Genomic DNA, 22,904 nt, shown 5'->3' on the forward strand with positions numbered 1-22,904 from the left:
TTGAGTGGCTCAAATTTCACCGTAGGTGAGGTTGAGGACATCGCCACTCAACCACCATCTCCAGCCATCTCCACCACGCCAACCATCAAACCAGCCACCGGATCGGTATATGGCCATCCACGACTGGTTTCCTGCGAGGCCGATTCCCCACTGATATCAGCACGTGCAGCCAGGAGGGCCATTGTCCCAGAGTCTCATCCTGCTGTGACCGCCTGCCCAGAGCCTTCACCACTGGTCCCGTCCAGCACAGCTGATCCAGAGTCAGTCACCAGCACTAGCGACCCTGCACGTCACGCCAGTCCAGCCGAGCCTGCACTTCACGCCAGTCAAGCCGAGCCTGCACTTGACGCCAGTCCAGCCGAGCCTGTACTTCACGCCAGATCTGCCGAGCCCAAGGCAGTATGCGTCATGCCCGCTGGCCCTGAGACTTTGAGCGTCATGCCCGCCGAGCTAGAGACTGACAGCGTTATGCCCGCAGAACTATCGTTTTCTTTTATCCCGCCGGGCTTGAAGCTCCCTTCGCCGCTGGTTCCGTCCAGCTCAAAGCCCTCTTCACAGCTGGTCCTGTCCAGCTCAAAGCCCTCTTCACAGCTGGTCCTGTCCAGCTCAAAGCCCTCTTCACAGCTGGTCCTGTCCAGCTCAAAGCCCTCTTCGCCGCTGGTTCCGTATAGCTCAAAGCCCTCTTCACAGCTGGTCCTGCCCAGCTCAAAGCCCTCTTCGTCGCTGGTCCTGCCCAGCTCAAAGCTCTCTTCACCGCTGGTCCCGTCCAGCCCAGAGCCTTCACCGCTGGTCCCGTCCAGCACAGAGCCTAGCACAGAGCCCTCACCGCTGGTCCCGTCCAGCACAGAGCCCTCACCGCTGGTCCCGTCCAGCACAGAGCCCTCACCACTGGTCCCGTCCAGCACAGAGCCAGCGCATCACGTCAGCCCTGCCGAGCCTGCGCTCCACCTCAGCCCTGCCGAGCCGGCGCATCACGTCCCGTCTGCCCAGCCAGAGACTGTTCACGTCCCGTCTGCCCAGCCAGAGACTGTTCTCGTCCCGTCTGCCCAGCCAGAGACTGAGCCTGTCCCAGTCCCAGTTCCTGTCCCAGAGGCTTGTCTTGACGCCGTCACTCTCCTCAAGAATTTTTTTTGGGGGGGGCCATAGGTCCTCGCCGTGGCCACCCAAGGGCCCACGGCCACCCGAAGGGTCCTCTCCGCCGTGGCCACCCGAAGGGTCCTCTCCGCCCTGGCCACCCGAAGGGTCCTCTCCGCCGTGGCCTCCTCCTCAGCCTGCTCCGCCGTGGCCACTTCCTCAGGCTACTTCACCATGGCCACCTCCTCAGCCTGCACCACCATGACCCCCTGACCAGCCTGCTCCGCCTGGACCGCCCAAGGGGTGGTCTCCTGCTCAGTCTTCTCTTCCTCGACCACCTGAAGGGAGGTCACCGCCTGGACCATCCTGGAGTCCGTCCAGCTGCACCCGGTCCGCCTTCCCGTCACGGACTCCAGGATGCCCACCCCCCCCTCCCGTGTTCTGTCTTGTACGGCACGGGTCGCGGCTAGCCGGAGGGGGGAGTAATGTCACATTCACCATTTGTCTTCGTCTGTGTCTGCACTACAGTTCCCAGAATCCTCCATCACCTGCACCTGCTGTTCGTCATCATCATTATCTTAACCTCCTTCACCTGTGTTCCTGTTATCATCATCTGCATCACCTGTCTTGTGTTCATCTGTGTGTGTATTTAAGTTCCTGGTCTTCACTTGTCTTTTGCCGGTTATTGTTTGTGTTTGTGCACTTGCACACTGTTTTGAGTTTGTTTGGATTTTGCCTATGGAAATAAATATTGAGTATTTTGTATCTTCGCTCTACCTTAGTCTTCTTCATACACCCGTTGACGTAACAGTAAAGTTTAAACACACTGAAAAAAAGGGCTGCGCATTCATTCATTCATGAGCACCAGCGCACACAAGCAATCCTTTTTATCAGTCAAATTCATTTAAAAATGTAAACTCAACAAGTGTGAAATATGATCAGCAAGAGAAAAACACTGTTAATGAGAAGATGAGCTTATTATGACCGACTGCTGCAGGTTAGTGGCAAAATATATGTATTTATTATTTAGAATGCACAGTTGGAAAGAAAATATATTTACAGCAACATTTCAGCAGGTTCAAGATAATTCATGTTAACACAGTGAACATGATTCATTGTTTTAATCAACTGACAGTCATAAAGCGCAGTAATAATCTGCATTCTCCCGTATGTGTGTATGCTGAACGCTGTTACAGGAAACTCCCGAGTTTTAATAAGTAGCACGTTAAAGTAGTTGTGCAAGTAGTCCATTGCCTGAGAAGTTACATTAACAACTCTGACACAATGACAACAGAAAAACACTTGTTTCTTCTTGTTTTAGCCTTGTTTTCTTTGATCTTACAAGGTCCAGAAATTGTTGGTAGATTTTAAAAATGATTTCTTGTTACATATATGAAGAATAGCATTAATTCTTATGACAACTCTCTCAAAGAGGGTTTGAAGTATGATGATTTAGATAAAAGACAGTATCATTTAATAAATGACATTCGGAATTGACAGTACATTGTGTAATTTTGTAAAGCTTTACATGACAGTAATTCCCATTTCTTGTGTGGGAAAATGTTATTACATCCCTATATTTATCACTACACTGAGTGCCTTAAATTAGAATCAACTGCACCAATTAGTAGAATCAAAAGCAAATTAGTTGAAAATAATTAAAGAGGAATGCCACACCTAATATGAATCACAATAATCTGTTCTGATTTAATCACAAGCATTGTATTAATAGAACGTACAAAAAATGGGGCTCTGGTCTGCCAAAAAAAAAAGCCTCCTGGGATAGATAGATGGATGGATGAGCAGAATGGATTTAAAGAGGAACTCATACTTCCTATGCAGTCTTAAAGCAATGCCCAAACACATACACATAAACATGCATCTCTGAGATGTTTATGACATCCCTCAGCTCAGCATGTAAGGACTGACAAGATCAATAAAAGTTTTTGTCTTTGAGCGTTTAGCCTTTAGCATAAATACAAGCTCTTGTGTTGCTGACAGTAATAAGCGAGCAGTGTGAAGGCCAAAGCTCCTTGAAGAGGCTAATTACTAAGTGATAACAAACACTGACAGACAAGCTTTGACACTGTAGCTGCTGCTCAAAATACACACACACACACACACACACACACACACACACACACACACACACACACACACACACAAAACTTCTTTTGGTAGTTTTGTGGGGATTTTTTTCATTGACTTCTATTGTTTTATACTTTTATGCTTTATCTTTTGATAATGATATTTCCTATCCCCTAACCCTCACAAAAACCATTTTGCACTTTTACATATGAATTAAACATTTAGTATATTTATTAATTTGTTCTAATTGTGCGACATCTGTGAGCACCTCGTAGTGCAAGTAAAAACTTACAAACACACAAAAGGGCATGCACATACTGTACACTGCAAATTAATTTAAAATAAAAGAAATAGATATTAAAGATTCTGACGTCAGAAACACCAGCAACTTCTTTGCACTGCAGTTTTAAGGAGAAAATACTCAGCAATGGAGTTGACTTATGAATTTGCCCATGGTTTGTCTTAAAGCATATTAAAAACACCACATAGACACATAAACAACATTAAAAGCTTGATTTTCACTAAAGGGGGACATTAAATTTCACCTGTACATCAACTTTAAAGGCAAAACCTCACTGCAATATACAGTATATCAGTATATAATATCAATATATCAGTGTTTGTGAAATTGACGAATTAGATGGAAAAAAAAAAACTTGTATATTCTTTACCTTGCTGTGCTGAACTGTTCGATGGTTGTTGTATGAATCCTGAAGACCATCATCTACAACCAAGCCTAAGACGTCTGCCGCACAGGACACATCTGAGGAGAAAGAAACCATTATTTCACACTTCTTTTAAAACACTTCTTTTAAAAACACTACGTTTCCATTAAAACACTTATTTTCAGCCTTTTTGGTCACTGTGTGGCACTTCAAATACAGATATTTTTGTGAAATCACAAATCAGATACACAAGTGAAGATGCCATGCCACTGCAGTAGAATTGTAGAGATTCTTTTTAAGTCATTTGCCACATTCAATTCACCGCTTTCAAAAGTTTGAATTGGTAGAGAGTGAACTATGAGATGTAAAATACAACAGGAAAAAAAAATAGTCTTGATGCTCAAACCAAGCAGAGCAGATTCTCTCAGTAGTAACTGCACAGTGCTTAGTTTTCTCACGTCTGTGCAGTTAACTGATATCTTTCACTAATGGCTTCAACATATCTGCTACGACAGCACCTCCACAGGTAAACAGAGTCTCCTGCAACAATACTGGCAGCAGTGATACACCTCAAAATACAGGGGCGATTCCTGCGAGGAGGAAAGGGCACAAAATTGGATGAAACAAATAATCCATAGTACAAAAATAAAACAATGCAAATATGGCAAATTATGACATTAATGCAGGGGTGTAAATCACTCAATTTCTTCTTTTTTTTTTAAGTAACACTGTCCAACAGCAATACCTGCAGGTAAAGTTACAGAGGGAGTCCTTGTCTCTCTTGGAAAGACTAATTAAAAAGTAAATAAACAACTCACTTAGATATCACCACTTTGTCACGTCAAAATAAAACTTGAAACGGCCTGAAAACATGATCTGTGACGGGTTTTAAGTGAGCAGTCAGCTTGGTGAAATTAAAGGTACATTTCGGTGTCTCTGACCAGTGTTTACCGAGCTTGACAACAGATGATTCAAAATTAAGTTGACTATTTAAAAACAGCTGAAAATCAGTTCAAAAATAAAATATATTGTTTACATTGTTACTGCCTTGAGTTATTATCTTGGAATAAATGTAAAAATGCTTAAAAACACTAACTTGATGATATTCATACTTGGTTTTATTATATAAAATATATTGTTAATGTAAAAATAATTTAAAAAAGAATAGATTTGTATTTGGTTTCTTCTCCTTTTTTTTATAGCGCAAGTAATGTTTATTTAACCAGGAAAATGTGACAACATCAAGTGTAACTGAGACATTAATTTACATCTGACTTAAAAAAAAAAAAAAAAAAAAAAAACTTACCTCCTCATTACAGAACACCACTGCCAAAATAATATATTATAAATCCTCTGCATTACAATAAAGTTATGAAGTTATGATTATAAAAGTGATTGATGTTTCTGTTCATTAATATAGTAAATAAAGTAAAAATAGCAGCAAAAGCCACATTTTATTTTGTACATTTTGTAAATTGTTTTTATGTGTAAAAAAAAAAGAAAGTTATGTTTCTTTTCTATTAGTATATATTTAAAAATATATATTTTATGTGTGATGGCAAAGCTTCACTTTCAGCAGCTATTAGCCAACTCTAGTTTACTATAAAAAAAAGCACTGTTACATAATCATAAAAAAAAAATAAAAAAAAAATTAATCCTCTGCATTACAATAAAGTTATGAAGTTATGATTATAAAAGTGATTGATGTTTCTGTTCATTAATATAGTAAATAAAGTAAAAATAGCAGCAAAAGCCACATTTTATTTTGTACATTTTGTAAATTGTTTTTATGTGTAAAAAAAAAGAAAGTTATGTTTCTTTTCTATTAGTATATATTTAAAAATATATATTTTATGTGTGATGGCAAAGCTTCACTTTCAGCAGCTATTAGCCAACTCTAGTTTACTATTAAAAAAGCACTGTTACATAATCATAAAAAATAAAATAAAAAAAAATCTAAAAGGTACAAACTAGTACCGGAGACAATTCTTTTCATTAACACAGCTGAAATGGTTGTGCTGCTTAAGACATGCAGAAAATCACAGCTTACCGGAAGTATTAAGCACCCTTGAATTTCTTGCAAGTTACATTTGGTACATTTGGTTGGTTCAACACTTCATTGGCTCCCTATCAAACATCATATACATTTTAAAATATTGCTGATTACTTATAAAGCACTAAATGGTTTAGCTCTCCAGTACATGAGCGAGCTCTTAACGCATTATAGTCCTTCACACGTCTATTGCGATCTCAAAATTCCTGCCAGTTGATAATACCTGCTAAAAATGATACATTGATAAAGACACATCTCTTTGACTCAGCATACACATAACGAATGACCAATTTCTATAATTCAATGTTAGGCTGCATTGATTAGGTCAGATGGAACCGGGAACACTCCCCATAAATCCTGATGTACTCGTTACATCATAAGAAGAATGGCGTCTACGCTAAAATTAGTAATATAATATTAATGCGAACAACACTGTTGTTGTGCGAATGAGTGGGCCGGAGCGTGTTAAGGGTTTTCTGTTAGAACGGTGTCGTGTTAGCGGCCCCTAAGTTAATAACTAATGATCTTTGTAACGGAAGTGAATCAATCAAAACTAACTTTAGCTGGACAATAACTTTATTCTAGAGCTGCTGTAAAGCAAAAACAATCTCTGTTACTTTAATTTCCTATTATCACTGTAAAGCTGCTTTGAAACAATCCATATTGTTAAAAGCGCTATATAAATGAAGGTGACCTTGAAAATGGCAAACTAGAAACACATTCCTTTAGCAACAAATTTATTGTTCATTTGCAAAAGGAAGGATTTTCGATGCAATACTGTCTTGAAGGAAGAGAACAAACTGGTTCTAACCAGGACTGAGTGATACTGTAAGTGGACAGTCCAGATGCACAACACAAGAACAAGTACATCACAGTCTCTAGTCTGAAAAACAGACGCCACAATAGCGTTCACCTGGCAGCTTCATTGAATCGTACGTTCAATACCAGTTTCATCTGCAACAGTGAAGAGAGATCTCTGGGAAGCAGAGTTTCAAAGAAAGAGTCACATCTGACACTGGCAGATAAGTTGAGGAAACGGTTCTGTGATAAATTTCCTACAAGCCAATTACTGCACATGGGAAATGCTGTACACTGGTTAGAATGTATAAGGTCTGCACAGCTGTCATTGCTGTAAGTGGATGAACTGCAGTGTATACTTCATATTTTAAAATATTAAACATTTTATCCAAAAAAAAAAAAAGAAAAAAAAGCGTGATTATCTAAATTCAAAAATAAAAATGTCAAAAAGATTGCCGAAGCCTTTTCTAAAATGAAATTAATAGATCAAAATATTTTTATTCCAACACTTGATTATTTTAGTCCTAAATGTGGAGACTAATCTTTAACAAACTTTAGTCTCTGCTTTTCACAGTGTCATTTATGCCATTTTTTTCAGCTTCCTGATGCTTCAAATTCTTAATAGTTATGCAAGTTGTTGCTTTACCATGGTTGCACCCCTATGTTGCTAAATGATGTTTGAAGGGTGGTTTCAATGACACTGCACCACTACACAGGAAAACCATAGTGTGTACTCATTCTTCCTTGTAATTATAGACAATATAGAGGTCATATATCTTCTGTGATATCTAATGAATCTAATGACAGCCCTGTTAATAAGAAAGCATCAGTTATATTACCAATACTACAACGAAGATTCACTCAAGCATATACAGTGTGTCTGTGTGGCCTGAGCTAAAGTGCATACGGTGAACTGAGTTTTAGTTTAAGCCACTGGGATAAATTTCATGTTAAATATCTACACTAAACTAAAATACAATAAACTGCCTTTATTCTTGGCAAATGTGTTGACATACCTCTTTATTCTAAAGTCTGAATATTTCAACTTGCTGTATCATGAGCAATCTATGATGCATTATGTTACAGGCTGACGTGACAGCATCAAGTTCACTACAAGATCTGAACCACTTCACAAATTGGTTTGAAGCCCCTAAAGCCAAGCGCATACTTCAAGACTGAAGATGGTTGGCTTTGACCGTAGCATATTCCTCCAGCTAGTTGCCGACAACTAATCGGACTAGTCTAACTATTTTTATGGTGTGCACACTGTCCCAACTGCCTCTCTCTTTTTTCTTAAAGGGATAGTTTAACCCAAAAATGGAAAATTCTTTCATTAATTCCTCACCCTCTTGTCGTTACGAACCCATAAGACTTTCGCTCATCTTCGGAACACAAATGAAGATCTTTTTGATGAAATCTGAGAACTTTCTGTCCCTTTATTGACAGTCTACGCAACTGACACTTTGCCGTTTCAAAAAGTTCATAAAAAGATCGTAAAACTGATCCATATGAATCCAACATTTTCTGAAGAGACTCGATCACTTTATATGATGAACAGATTGAATTTAGTCTTCTATTCACATATAAACATTCATCAACTCACACATCAGTTGTGGTAAACTGAAGCTCAAACATGTTTGCTTGACTGTCAATGAAGGGACAGAAATCGCTCAGATTTCATCAAAAAGATCTTTATTTCTGTTCTGAAGATGAACGAAAGTCGGGTTTGGAACGACACAAGTGTGAGTAATTAATGACAGAATTTTATTTTTTGTGTGAACTAACCCTTTAATTTTCTTGTAATGTGGGAATAAATCCCAAACACCTGAATGCCCTTTCATGTGGCCATGTTAGCAAAAATAATATCTCCTGTTGCTATAAATGTGAGATTGTATTCCAGGATATCTTTACTCAAAGCTCTTGCAGGGCCGTCGCTAGTGGGGTGAAAGGTGGTGACAATTATAGGGGCCCCCGCTGCCCAGGGGGCCCCACAAAATCCAGCAGTTATACTATGTAAGCCCCTGTTGTATGAATAATTCTATATTTATATTAGTTGTATGCCTGAAATTTAAATGAAAACCACAAAAACATGCAATTAGGTTAAATATTTTTTCCAAATATTCTCTTACCTCCCTATAAATGGTTTAGTCCGATCTAAAGTATTTATTAATTATTCAGTCAGTGACAAACATCAGATGGACCCAATAAAATTGTAAGTCCCGCCCCAGCTCGTGTACAGAACCAATCAGAGTTGAGGCGGCAGTGCCTGAAGTTAATGATGAACTTGGTGGAAGAGCAGGAAATGGACTGACAAAATGTCGGGGAAAAGAAAACATAAATCAGGGTACCAGAAACGCCATGAAAAGAAGGAGAGGGAGGCCAGGAGAGTTGTTGTATCCCAGTCGATCAATACGTTCTTAAAGACAGGTTGTTTTGTTATTTCGTTGGGAATAAGAAAACTACCATCTCCAGCCTGCCGGTCCTGTCACTCTTCATTATCGGAGCGCACCACAGTCGACCGAATGATTACATGGTCAAAATTCATGTCTTTACACTATTGTAAATATAGTTAAAAAGTTAACACGAGTCACGATGCATTGCATTATGCACATAACCTGCCGGCTGATGATGTATTTATTACATCAAGAAAGCAAGAATAAACACTGCACTTGAATTAATACATTTTAGCTTTATTTAATAATATTATCTTTATAAAAAAATAAGACAATAAATTACTTTTTTTTTTTTTATTTGACTGCATTCTTGTCAATTTATAAATGTTTACTTTTTGATTTATGAATTATAACAGACTGATGGGGAAAAAAAACATTATTTTGCTGTTACTTTATAAAAAAATTATTATTATTTAACAATTTCTTTTTATTAGTTGTAATTTTTATATAAGTTTAACTTTTAAAATAAAGGTTTTACAACAACATCACCTTCTTCTGTTATATGTGGGCCTCCATGCTCATCTATTGTACAGTAAATTATATTGGTGGAGGGTGGTGGTGGCCCACATCAATATTTTTTCAGGGGGCCCCGAATCCTCTGGCTACGGCCCTGCACTCTTGTAATTGGCATACCTAATCTATGATCAGAAACAGCCTTCCATTTCAATTGGTATCACCAATCCTTATTCATTTTTAAGTCAAGTCAAGTCATCTTCATTTATATAGCGCTTTTAACAATGTAGATTGTTTCAAAGCAGCTTTACAGAGACAAACGTATAATTTAAGGTAACAGAGATTGTTTTGGCTTTATAGCGGTCCTTTAATAAAGTTATTTTCCAGCTAAAGTTAGTTTTGATTGATTCGCTTCCGTCACAACAATCATTTGTTATTAAATTAGGGGCCACTAAGACAACACCATTCTCTCTACACAGACTTTAAACGCGAACCTGTGATAAACGCTGATGGCGTTCACATGCGCATTAAGAATTGGTTCTATAGTTATGTGCGTTTGAATATATGTGCGCAGGTTTGGAATTCCCTACAAACCAAGCCTAAACAAAGTACTGGTGTTTCCTTATAATTTTTGATACAGAATTTTATTTTATTTTATCAATTCGGGGTAGATACGCGAATTGAGTTTCCCGACGACGCTTTATCTGTAGAGTGGCTAACACCTTTTAACACCTTTCCTTTCATTCTGGTATGTAAACCCAACTTCAATCCAAACAATTTCCAATGTCATGCTACGCCAATAGCAAGTTAGCGGAGTCTGAATTTCATTAATACACAGGTGAAAAAACAAAGCAAGAGTAGTACACATATTCCCTTGTGTACAAAGGTGGTTGATGCATGGTTTCTGGAAACAAAATAAATGTGTCCTCTTGGCACCTGAACTCACTAAGGTTGAGCCTCAAGCATATGGCACAAAATCTCAAATTTAATGAATGGCAATGCAATCCGTGTATCATACGTTCAGTCCTTGTTTTGATTTAATATTGAAAGTAGAAAAATGAGAAAACAGTTCCTATTACGTTTTTTCATTTTTTCCAAAAAAACTGAGCCCTGTCTAGTCTATTCCCCAGTACGGGTTGTGTCGAGCCATTCGTTAGTCTGGTTGTTTGATGAAAAAAAGATGAAATGTAGTTGCAATAAATGAGTTAAGAATCCGCACAACGGAGGACTCTTATTCTGCAGTGCAGAACTGAGGATGAACTGATGACGGGACAGTTTGATCTTCGGCTGACAAATCAGAGGAAAGGGGCGTTTCATTCCCGCCCACGTGTAGAAATCGAATATTCAAGCATTTATTCATTTTTCTACCTCAGAATGAAAAACGAAAAATCATGCTGAATTCTTGTTTTTAGTTTTTTTGGGAAAAAAATTTAAAAATTAAAAAGTTAAAAATTAAAAAACGAATGATAGACGGATTCAATGCTCTTCCTGATTTCATCTGAATATTAACATTTGTGAGATTTAGTCAGTCAAAACTGTTTTTAAAGTTAATTTGGCTAATTTTGTGTCTCTGGAAAATAATCTGTGACATTGAATTAGGCTGAATATCAAAGGTTTATGTGTTAATAAGGGGTTTGTCACATTAATGCTTTTAGATCTAAATTTAGACCATTGGGGTAAGACGGCCCACCAGAATTGGCACAGAAGACCACGAGTGACATCTATTTTGCTAGTGGTGTAACGGTTATGTTCTGTTTGGTCCTATTTATGTTAGTGTGTAGTTGTGTCTCTTATTCTCCTGCGTATTCTCCTTGTTCATTAAAAGACTTTGTTTTATCTTTGACCCGTGCGTGTGTGTATACATGTGACAAGTGTCATTATTTTTATTTAAAACTTGTATAATTAATGGTATTATTCTACAATTCCATGTGTTAGACATACATTTTAGACATATTTGCTATTCATTAAACCTATTGTTAAAGTATTATTTGACCTATTGATTGAAATCATTCAGTTTGAATTCATGTTGCTAATATGATATATCTTCAAACAAAATATGGGTAATTAGATATGTATATATTAATTTGCCTGTATATATGTTAAGAGCAAATTCCACTTTCAACTCACCATACCACTGATCTAATATCTTAAGAGCTGCCATGAAATGCTAAGAGACTAGTCAAGTCAAGTCAAGTCATCTTCATTTATATAGCGCTTTTAACAATGTAGATTGTTCCAAAGCGGCTTTACAGAGATACAAGGATAGTTTAAAGTAACAGAGATTGTTTTGGCTTTATAGCAGTTCTTGAATAAAGTTCAAACATGAAAATGGTGTCTCCATTTTCACGTTCCATGTAATAGAATCGCCAATAACTAGGGCACAATCAACAGGATTCTCAGTGGGTGTTTCACTGAGGCGGAAGAACCTGTTTAATGTTGTTATCGGAACGGAAGAGCGGTGTTTTGTCCCGCGACTAATGCAAAGGCCATCATTTTAAGTTGTACTTTGTTGTACTTAACTTTGCAAAGTTTGTAAAAAAAAAAAAAAAAAAAAAAAAAGATTAACACAATCACAATCACAAAAACACAATTAAATCTCACCGAATTGTCTTGTAATGTTACACACAGTTCATTTATCCATCATGTGTTTCCAAGTAAAACATTTTGCATGTTTTTGGTTTTGTTTCATGTTCTTGTTTCATGTCTGTTATGTGACCCCCTATTCTAGTCATTTGATCCTGCAATGTATTCTGTGTTGTCACGGGTTCATTGTTTCATTGTTAACAGGTGCCCCTTGTCTAGTCATTAGTCTTGTGTATTTAAGCCATCATGTTTGCCATGTGTCTTGGTCAAGTAATGTTTCATTGTAACCACTGTTGGTAAGCGTTCTGTTCATGTCCATGGTTTGAGTTGATGCCTTTGTTTTATGTTTGATCACATTTTGTAAATAAACTGCACTTGGGTTCTCTACAAACTTGCCTTCAGTGGACATCCTTACAGTATAATTACAAATATAGACAAGTGCTAGCTCTGCTACTTAATTAATTTGTACTGAATTGGACGTGAATCAATAAAAAGAACTGAAATATACTGTATCTTGCTATATATTTATCCATACTGCAATGCAGAAATCTATTTTCTTAAACCCACTTTTTATTAGATGTCTTGGTAACACTTTATTTTACAGTGTCCTTGTTACATATGTTACATGTACTTACCATAGTAATAACAGTAAATTATGCATAATTACATGCAACTAACCCTCAACCAAATCCTAATCCTACCCTATCCCTATAGTACGCACATGTAGTTGATTAATATTACTCAGTACTTAAATATATAATTACACTGTAACAATGACACCTTAAAATAAAGTGTAACTACTATGTACTTACACAAAATATTTGTAAAAGGTGTCATGTCATTACATCGTAGTTACATTTAAAGTACCTGCATGTAATTACGATATGAATTTACACTTTTGACAATATCTCAACCCTAAACCTACCTCTAGCTCTAACCCGACCCATATCCTCATCAGCAGCAAATGTCAATCTGTCAATACTTCTGCAGAACAACATACATGTAAAAAATAAGTAAATAAATGGTTAATTTTTTTTACTTTTTTTTAAATGCTAAGTAGTTAAAGACATCTAATATAAAGCGGCACACAAACCTTCAAAAGTTATTATGAGGCAAAAAAGCTTGGCTTGTAAAACACTCGTGTAACCAACCAATGCTCTGTACATGAAAACCTTGTTGCTTACTGCTTACAAAAGATGCTACGTAATTAGACAAAAGAAGACAAAAGAAGCAAACCAACAATAAATCACCCTTTTCATTGTCACTGCAGAATGATTACTTTAAACCTTAGTTGTGATTATAGTGGTTGACAGAAAATTAGTATTGTTATTAAGTTATGACTTTAACTTTATAACATCACATTTTACCCAACATCATAAATAAATACAGCAACACATGTGCTGTGATATTCATTAAATCAAAACACCTACCAGGTTCAAATACAGCACGCAACACTGTTCCTCCTTTCAGCATTTACATCAGCTTTTTATAAATTACTGAGCTAGTACAGACAACAGTCTAGTTTGAGGAAGTCACGGGGTAGGAAGTTTACGGTTGAGGTGTGACAAGTGTCAAATGTCTACAACAGTGAGTTTGAACGCATAACAAGTAAAGAGAAAGTTGTCGTATATATATATATATATATATATATATATATATACACATTATATGATATATTTAGGCCATGTTTGATCAAAATAAAACACTGCCTACACCACAATGGACTCTATTTTTAGAAACCGATATCATCTGATATTCAATACTGCAGCACGGCAGAGATGACAAACTAGGAACAAATAGGCCTACAATTTCTCATACGTTAAAATTATATTAATTTTGCAGCACGTTAGCTTTAGTGCCGGATTGTGGGCCTGAACAGAGAGAATCCATGGTAACAGAGTGTCATCACCATGTTGAATAGAAGCAAACATCAGCAAGAAAGTGATCCTCTTTTCTCACCAGCTGTCCTGCAGATGAGAAATTAAGGTGTCTACCTTGTTTGAGGCATGTTTCTGTGTGCAAGCGTTGCAACTACAAAAACATTAACAGCAGCACAATACTATAAGCTGTGAACTAACGTGTAAGCTTGAAAATAGTGAACTGGGCTGCTTATGTAATTTAGAAAGTGGTTAACAAACTGCATTTTCTTAGAAACTTAGGTTACACTTTAGTTTGGGGAACTCATATTCACTATTATGGGAAGTGATGTGAATGCCAAGAATAGAAGGCCTCAAGAAGGCCTCCTTATAATGCAGAATAAGGCATTAATATGTACTTTATAAGAACTAATAAACAGGCAATATGCTAGTAACAAGCAAGCTAATAAGCAAGTAGTAATAATAGTGCGAATTGATATTGTTGAATTGATGTTACCGAAATTTGTTTTTACAAAGTAGTAAGTACATGTGATAGCTTCAAGTTAACATACGTTTACAACCCAATTTATTTCTTAAATGCGATGTATGTCTAAGGAAAACTAGAGGGAAATAAAAGGGAAAATAAATGTAGGTTGGGATTCCACTTTAACCATTGAGAATTGACTGAATCATGTAAAGTGGTCTCTTTAAGACAAATTTGTGTAGAGGTGAATAAGAGGGCTTAGTGATGTTGGCAGCACTTAATTTTACATTCCTATTCTGCATTTACATACTAGGTACTCATAGTACTATAGTAATTACAATAACTGGGTAATAACTTGGTACTAACCATGACCTAACCCTATGTTAAGTCCATGTAGTTACTTTAAGGCCCAAGTATACTTCACTTCACACACACCGTCGCCTTTGGCTTTCGGCTTGCTTAGTTGGGGACACTTACTGATCTGCCAGCATTGACACCATTATATGAGAACTGAACTGAGCTGGACGATGACATTACTGTTTTCTCCAGAGCGGCTATATATATAAATGAACTAAATTAATAACTTTTTTACAACAAAAATTAACCATCACTGAACTTCCTTAAGCTGGACTATAACGCTATTTTCTTCTAGATCTGCTGTACAGCCGAAACTAATTGTGTTGCTTTATTTTCCTGTTATCACTGTAAAGCTGATTTGAAACAATCAATATTGTAAAAAGCGCTATATAAATAAAGGTGACTTGACTTGACTTTTCACTCTGTCTAGCCTTTCAAAGTTTTGTTATTGAGCATTGAATTCACTGTGTCAGAATACATATATGTGCTGACACAAAAACTGGAACATATGTAGTACATATATGTCTTCTGTACCTGTTGAGGACTTGGCTCTTTGGTGGTTTTGGAGGTTATCCCTATGCAGAGACTGTGTGTTTGCAGTGTCTGAGTTGTGCCGAATGGAGGGCGGATGACGTTTCACGGTTAGTTGCAGACTCTGATCGCTGAATAAAGTCTGTATCAGAGCCAGGTCCAGAGAAGACACCTCACAACCATTCAGAACCACGATCTCATCACCAGGCCTCAGACCTATCAATGATATAATACAACAGGAATGAAGGAAACAAAAGTTATAATACCCAGTTATAAAACTGGTGTCTTCACTAGGACATCTTTTGGTCTTTGTTCAAATATCCAAAAGATGTTTATAACATATCCAAACAGCATAACCTACATAACCTCAGAGATAAAAGCTGTATCTACAGAAGCAAAAGTACCTTCGCTGAAAGCAAGTCCATCAGGGAGAACTTCACTGACAACGATACGGCTGTTTTTGAGGTTGTCTACATAGCCTGTAACAGCAAAGCCTTGAGAGAAAAAAAAAAAAAAAAACTGTGAGGAAAGGCATGCATCATAAAGTGCCATCAGTCCCCAATGACCTTAAAAACAGCCACTTAAACTTCCCCTTTGCAATGACTTGCTTACCAAAGTCACCAGTTAGACTGGGTCTAGACATGTGCAGAGTGTAGACGTTCAGTTGGCAGACCTCCAGTTCGTCATATGACTAGGGTGACAAAGACGTCTAGGTAAGTGCACAAGTCATGCAGTTCGCCAACTTTAACTTTTATACACCATATAAGAGTCATTATCCATTGAACATTAAGCTTTGCCATTGTCAATATCTTACCAAGTTGTGCAGAAGCTCAACAGCTGATGGTGTTGATACCTCCATTATGTCTCCTACACACCTTCTCAGCCGTAAACAGTGCATGCTGGGGTCCAGGCATATGAGCTACGGGAGGGAAATCTATCTTAAGATTCAGCCCTTTCCACATACAACAAATAAAATGTATAGCATCAAGACTTAGTGCACCAAGTTGTGTAAGCATGGCACTAGCAACAATAAGGTCATGGGTTCGATTCCCATGGAAAGCAAGAACTGATAAGATGTGTACCTTGAATGCAATGTCCTTAAAAGTCCTGAAAATTTCTTGAATGGCAAATCTTATACTGTAGCTACACTGATGTAGCTGGAAAGGACCACATATATTGTTTTGTCAAAGAATTTTACATATCTGCATCTGCCAAATATGTAAAAGTAAAGTAGCGGGCAACATTTAAGTCAATAACAAATAAATCATATGGCTTCAGGATAGTTGGAATATGGCGCTGAAATGAAGGTCACTGTATGTTTTTGTTGTAAGAGCAGTGTGAACATTCTTCAAAATATATACATTTTTGTTCCACATGAGCTCATTTTGGAGTGGAACGAGATAAGGTTTAGTAAATGGTGACAATATTTATTTTGGGTGAATTATTTGTATATGTGAAATTCTTTGACAACACAATATATGTGGTCCTTTCCAGCTACATCAATGTAGCTACAGTATGAGATTTGCCATTCAAGAAATTTTACTTTAGCACAAACTAGACAATGGTCAGTCACTGGCATATCAGAGAACAGTAAACTACACTACCGTTCAAAGTTTGGGGTCTGTAAGATTTAAAATAATAATAATACTTTTATTTTGCAATGATGCATTACTTTGATCAAAAGCACAGTAAAGCTACAAAAAAAGACAAAAATGTATCATGGATTCCACCAAAATATTGAGTAGCACAACTGTTTTCAAAAATCCCCAGAGTTAAATTTACTCTACTCAGAGAACATTTGGTCCCTCTCTACAGAGAGTTCAAATAACTCTGAATCAGAGTTAAAGTTAATGAGATACTTAAGTGATTAATTAAGTGATGATTGGGCATTAATGATGAACACCTGCTGTCAACAAGCAGAATCACAGAATGAAAGAGATTCAATAAGAACAGAGAAAAAGAGAAACACAAGAACTACAACTGACTTCCAGCCACAGCCTTAGATGAAATCAACTGAAGACAAAGGAAGACATTAAATCTCTCCAGATCTCAGCAGATGAGGATTAAACAACTCCACAAACAACATTACCAGCTTCACTTATTACTAACCAGACTGACTTTATTTCTGTCAGACGTCTAAAGAAGTTCTTATTGAGAATTAACAGAGGTTTAGATGTTGACGATTTATTGAAAATGTTTGATCACCATTATGGCGCTCAGTGTTTCATTTAGTTGGGCAGTTTGACACTTGGCTTTTTTTTGTGAGTTTGTGGTTTTTGTTACAGTTTTTACCAAAACATGTAATTTGTTACAAAGAAAGCCAGAAACAAAGATGATCAGGTGATACAGTTTTCAACAACAAAAAGTAGAATAAGGCAATAAGTGGTTATTTGATGTTAATAGATTATATTCACTAACAATTCTCTCTCATTTTGGGGATTTTATTTTTATTTTTTTAAAAAGACAGACATCAAGAATCAGCATATGAATCTCAACAATGGTGACATGCTTCATGCCACAATGCATGCTGGGAGCCACAATAGTATAAAACTCATGACTCCCAGGATGTATTGCGGCATGAAACATGTCACCATTGTTGAGATTCATATGCTGATTCTTAATGTCTGTGTCTTAAAAAAAAAATCCCCATTATGCATTTAAAAAAAAAAAAATGTAATGTCCAATCTGTGGCAAGAGAGCATTGTTGGTGAATATAATCTATTAACATCAAATAACCACTTTTGGACAGTGATGAGATAAGTGCCTTATTCTACTTTTAGTTGTTGAAAACTGTATCACCTGATCATCTTTGTTTCTGGCTTTCTTTGCAACAAATTACGTGTTACGTGTTATGGTTACAAAAACCACAAACTCACCAAAACAAAACTAAGTGTCAAACTGCCTAACTAAAGGAAACACTGAGCGCCATAATGGTGACCAAACATTTTCTAGAAATCGTCAACATCTAAACCTCTGTTAATTCTCAGTAAGAACTTCTTTAGACGTCTGACAGAAATAAACTCAGTCTGGTTAGTAATAAGTGAAGCTGGTAATGCTGTTTGTGGAGTTGTTTAATCCTCCTCTGCTGAGATCTTGAGAGATTTAATGTCTTATTTTGTCTTCAGTTGATTTCATCTAAGACTGTGTCTGGAAGTCAGTTTCAGTTCTTGTGTTTCTCTTTTTTCTGTTCTTGTTGTTTCTCTTTCATTCAGTGATTCTGCTTGTTGACAGCAGGTGTTCATCATTAATGCTCAATCATCACTTAATTAATCACTTAAGTATCTCATTAACTTTAACTCTGATTCAGAGTTATTTTAACTCTCTGTAGAGAGGGACCAAATGTTCTCTGAGCAGAGTTAATTTAACTCTAGGGATTTTGCTGTGGACTTTTTCTAGAGCACCAAATCAGCATATTAGAATGATTTCTGAAGGACCATGTGACACTAAAGACTGGAGTAATGATGCTGAAAATTCAGCTTTGATCTCAGGAATCAATTATATTTTAAATATATATTCAAATAGAAAAGTTATTTTTAAAGGTCACACTTTGTATTTGGTGTCTTTATTATTTGCTTGCATCAATAAAAGTTGTGGTGATGTTGTATTGCAAAACGGGTAAGGTTGGAATAAGATGTAATTACAGAAATTAATAACAGATGTACTTATATGTAGGTTTTTAGAAAATAGAAGTACAATGTAAAAACACATATGTACACAAAAAGAGCACTGTATCAAATTATTAATTTAAATGTTAGCACATAGTAGTTTAAGACAATATAAAGTGGGTCCTTTTAAACTGAAACAATATTTCACAATATTACTGTTTTTATTGTATATTTGATTAAATAAATCTTGGGGAGTATAAGAGACTTCTTTCAAATAAATCTTGCTGACACTTTTGAACGGTAGTGTATAGTGGTGTAGATAGTGACTGTGTGAAATTCATTTGTGTGGGAAAAGCCAGTTGCTGAAGCAATGTCAGCCTGCTGTCACAGATATCAGACTAAGACAGCTGTCATGCAGAAAGCATAATGTCATCTTTTAATGAATTTCCCCAGATGCTGTCTTTTATAATGTCACCCATAGCCTCAGGTAAAGGAGTGATACAATAGTGTGTCTGCATGTATACGCTGACTCAAACAAATCAAAATGGGTGTGTTGGTAAATCAAGGTAATTAATCTGAACACTATGTTAAATGCAGTGATCTTACCCTGCAGGTCTCAGCCAAGACATCCATGACAGTGTGATGACTTTTCAGAAGAACCGTAACCGTCTGGTAATCTGGCATATAGACGCATGTTGTGTTTTCCTGGCTGCAATCCCACTGGCTGCCTTCAGGTGGCATGACTGAGTAAACATTAACCAAACTACCCAACCGCTGTGAAAGAAAACAAAAAGGATGATAATGACAAAGATGAGAAATTTTCATCAGGTCAAATATAAAGACTTTTTAAATATTACTTTATTCCCTGGTTAGTTAGTTACCTATTAATAACACATTTTATCATGCCTCCTTATTTATTATTTGTGTGTTTAAGACAGATTTGATAGGATTTCCTTATAAATCCTAAAACAAAGATCCTCTGATCTAGATACCTTTATAGATTTTTAGAAACCAAAAGATTTATAGGCAGGTATAAGCACTTATAAATTAATCTAAAACTAAAGCATATGACACTGACTTGTTCCATGACTCATAGCATGGTGTTCAGTGGCATTGATCTATGCTTGTTTAAGGATGTGTCACTAAAAAACTAAATACACCATGGTTCTTTCATTGGGGATTAAGTCTTTGGTGTCGGAAACAAACATTCACACACCAGAGAAAACATGTCTGGTCTCAGTTCCACAGGTACAGACTGTCCACACATCCCACTCAATGAAGTAATGGCCTTTTTTAGCAAGGGAAAGAGAGTTACCCAAGAGCAGCTGTATAACCCTCTGTTCGTCCAGCGAGTGGTGTGCATGAAGCCCTGACCAGCAGCAGAATGAGTGTGCATTCATTTAACACAGTAACGGTCAACTTTCCAAAAGAGCAGCCAAGGGCAACCGCCCAGTATACAGTCCTCAGTGTGTGTGTGTGTGTGTGTGGCTCAGACTTTCCTCTGCAAAGTGGGAAAAATAATTTATGGAGGCTAACCTCCACCCGGAACATACTAAAGATGGAATGATGAAGAAAAGACATTTGCTGTCGAGAATAACTCTTAGGTCTCTCAGCAACATGGGTGTGTTGGTCACCGTGGATTACTGAAGTGGCGTACAGTGAGGAACCATGGATAAGAAATCACAAATTATACAAGTTTCTCATTCTATAGAACGTGTTTGTTTGAAACGAGACCGGAAACTATATAAATCAACTGATGTGTACAAAATTATTTTCTCTCTCATGAGACACAAAAGTTCTCAGTTCCGAACAAGTGTCCTCATAATGAAACCAGCAGCACAACAAAATACTAATCAAAATTTGACCATCTATCAGCTACAATAATTTTTTTTTTTTTTGTGACATATACTGTACGGTGAACAAAAAGACATTACTAATGTAAGTATAATGTGTAAAGTATAACTGTATTTTTAACATTTAACCCAGTCAAAACAGAGCTTTTTCTAGTTGGCAGGACTTAAAGTACACAGTAACGTACCTTAAAACTACAAGGAGGAATGGTGTTTAGATGTCCTCCAACATCACTGTCAAAGACCTAAAACAAGAAGGAAAAAAACGTATCACTGCATAGTCATTAAACTCTTAGTCATATTTTGTCAGACAGAACAGAGCCATGGTTACAAACACTGTAGCAGACAAACTATCATTTTGTTGCTAAAAAAAAACCTCTGCAAGCAAATTTCCTGTAGTGAATCTATTTTGATCTTAAACAAAAGCTTTGAGGCTTCACTGGAAGTAAAGGGTTATAACCATTATAATGGTTAGTAAAGCAGGCATGCAATCTCTTACAGTTCAGGTCATTGTTTTATAGGCTTTTAAAAATATTCACCCTCATTGTTTCTTTGCATTGGAACAGTCCGCCAACCTCCATTAATCTAACATATACTACTGTGGACTCAAATATTGTAAGCGTTTATAATAGATTGCTTGTGATTTTCCTCATTTAAGTTGCTTTGGATAAAAGCATCCCTCCCTGACATGTGGTCATATACATTTTTGATATTTTCCCTGAGGCCCATTTATAATGTCTGGATATTTTTCCTCTCTTTGAGCCTTAGAAACAGACAGGGTGTTTTTCGCTGGTTTGCCTTGAAGACCTGAGAACGACCTCTTTGCATGTGAAATGAGACACTTTTGAGGCTCTTTCACATCAAGAGTGATGCAAATGTAAAAATGTTGGAGCAAATTAATGTGTGAAGAGAAGAGAGGATAATCTGACATCTCACATGGGACCATAATCTTAAAATACCAAGGAAAATTTAATTACTCACGATATGCACTATAAAAATGTAATGATGGGAAGTCGATTCCTCGATTCTGAATAGCCCTAAAGTTGGGACTGACTCTAGCACAGGAATTGAGCCTCGTTGTTGAAATTGCTCAAGATTTCACTCTTTTTCTAATCCCTATATTGTGCGTGGAAGTTGAATGCTGTCAGAATCTGTGGCTGTAGTAAGGGCACGACGATGGAGAATTCAACACAAATGGTTTATTAAAAATACAATGTAGAAACACATCCGCAACAACATAAACGACACAGAACAAGCAACAGAAGGAACTATTGGTTTAAATATACAGGGATAATAACAAGGTAACATGGAACATGTGTGTAACTTAATTAGCAAGCATGGAAACAAACAAGCAGAATTCAGGCAAACAGAAAACAGGGAAAACTAAACTAAACAACATGATTGATCGTTACAAACGCACTATATCAGCAAGGAGTGAACAAAGCAAAGCGAGGATTTTCGGCACTGACATATTACACCGTGCAACTGTCATATACGCTACTTTTATTTTTGTAGCTTACACCATGTGTCGCAGAAACATGTTATTTTTGTAGCTTACTTTAGAAAAAAAAGAGTCATGGTAACTTTACATCATAATTATGACCGCCGCTAGCGTAGCTAGCGAAAGCGGTCATATAGGGATTGTCAAAGTTTTTTTTTTTTTTTTTTTTTTGTCATCTACTGAATTTTTCGTCAACGATACCAGGGACACCGAAACACCGGGGAACATGAAATTTGGTGGGCATGTAGCCCCACTAGACTTTTACGGAAAAATTTCGTTTGGTCCCCGGGGGCCACTCCCCCCCCCCCCCCCCGCGCTGGGCCCCCCCAAACCCAAAAAATGCAGTTTTTCCTAAATAACTACCTGAACCGTGGCACCGAGGATGAAGAAATTTTTATGGTATGTTGGTCTTAAGGACCCACATCAACCTAGCCCATAATCGAGTGTCAAAGTTTTTTTTTTTTTTTTTTCCCGTCATCTACTGAATTTTTTCGCCAACGATACCAGGGACACCGAAACACCGGGGAACATGAAATTTGGTGGGCATGTAGCC

At 37.2% G+C, this 22,904-nt stretch overlaps 1 protein-coding gene across 4 annotated transcripts in view; it reads right to left on the reverse strand.

The window, feature by feature from the left end:
• The window catches only part of tiam2a (TIAM Rac1 associated GEF 2a), a 108,335-nt gene that overhangs the window by 27,449 nt on the left and 57,982 nt on the right, over positions 1-22,904 (reverse strand). For all 4 annotated transcript variants that reach the window (XM_079852418.1, XM_079852417.1, XM_079852415.1 and 1 more), the window contains 7 exons: positions 21,039-21,095; positions 19,607-19,774; positions 16,210-16,314; positions 16,008-16,086; positions 15,800-15,889; positions 15,399-15,611; positions 3,834-3,925 (listed from right to left, as the gene is read on the reverse strand). In XM_079852418.1, the coding sequence (XP_079708544.1) occupies positions 3,834-3,925; positions 15,399-15,611; positions 15,800-15,889; positions 16,008-16,086; positions 16,210-16,314; positions 19,607-19,774; positions 21,039-21,095 (804 nt within the window). The remainder of the gene's footprint in view (positions 1-3,833; positions 3,926-15,398; positions 15,612-15,799; positions 15,890-16,007; positions 16,087-16,209; positions 16,315-19,606; positions 19,775-21,038; positions 21,096-22,904) is intronic.

The sequence above is a fragment of the Squalius cephalus genome, assembly GCF_949319135.1.
Source record: "Squalius cephalus genome assembly, chromosome: 20".
Taxonomy (NCBI): domain Eukaryota; kingdom Metazoa; phylum Chordata; class Actinopteri; order Cypriniformes; family Leuciscidae; genus Squalius; species Squalius cephalus.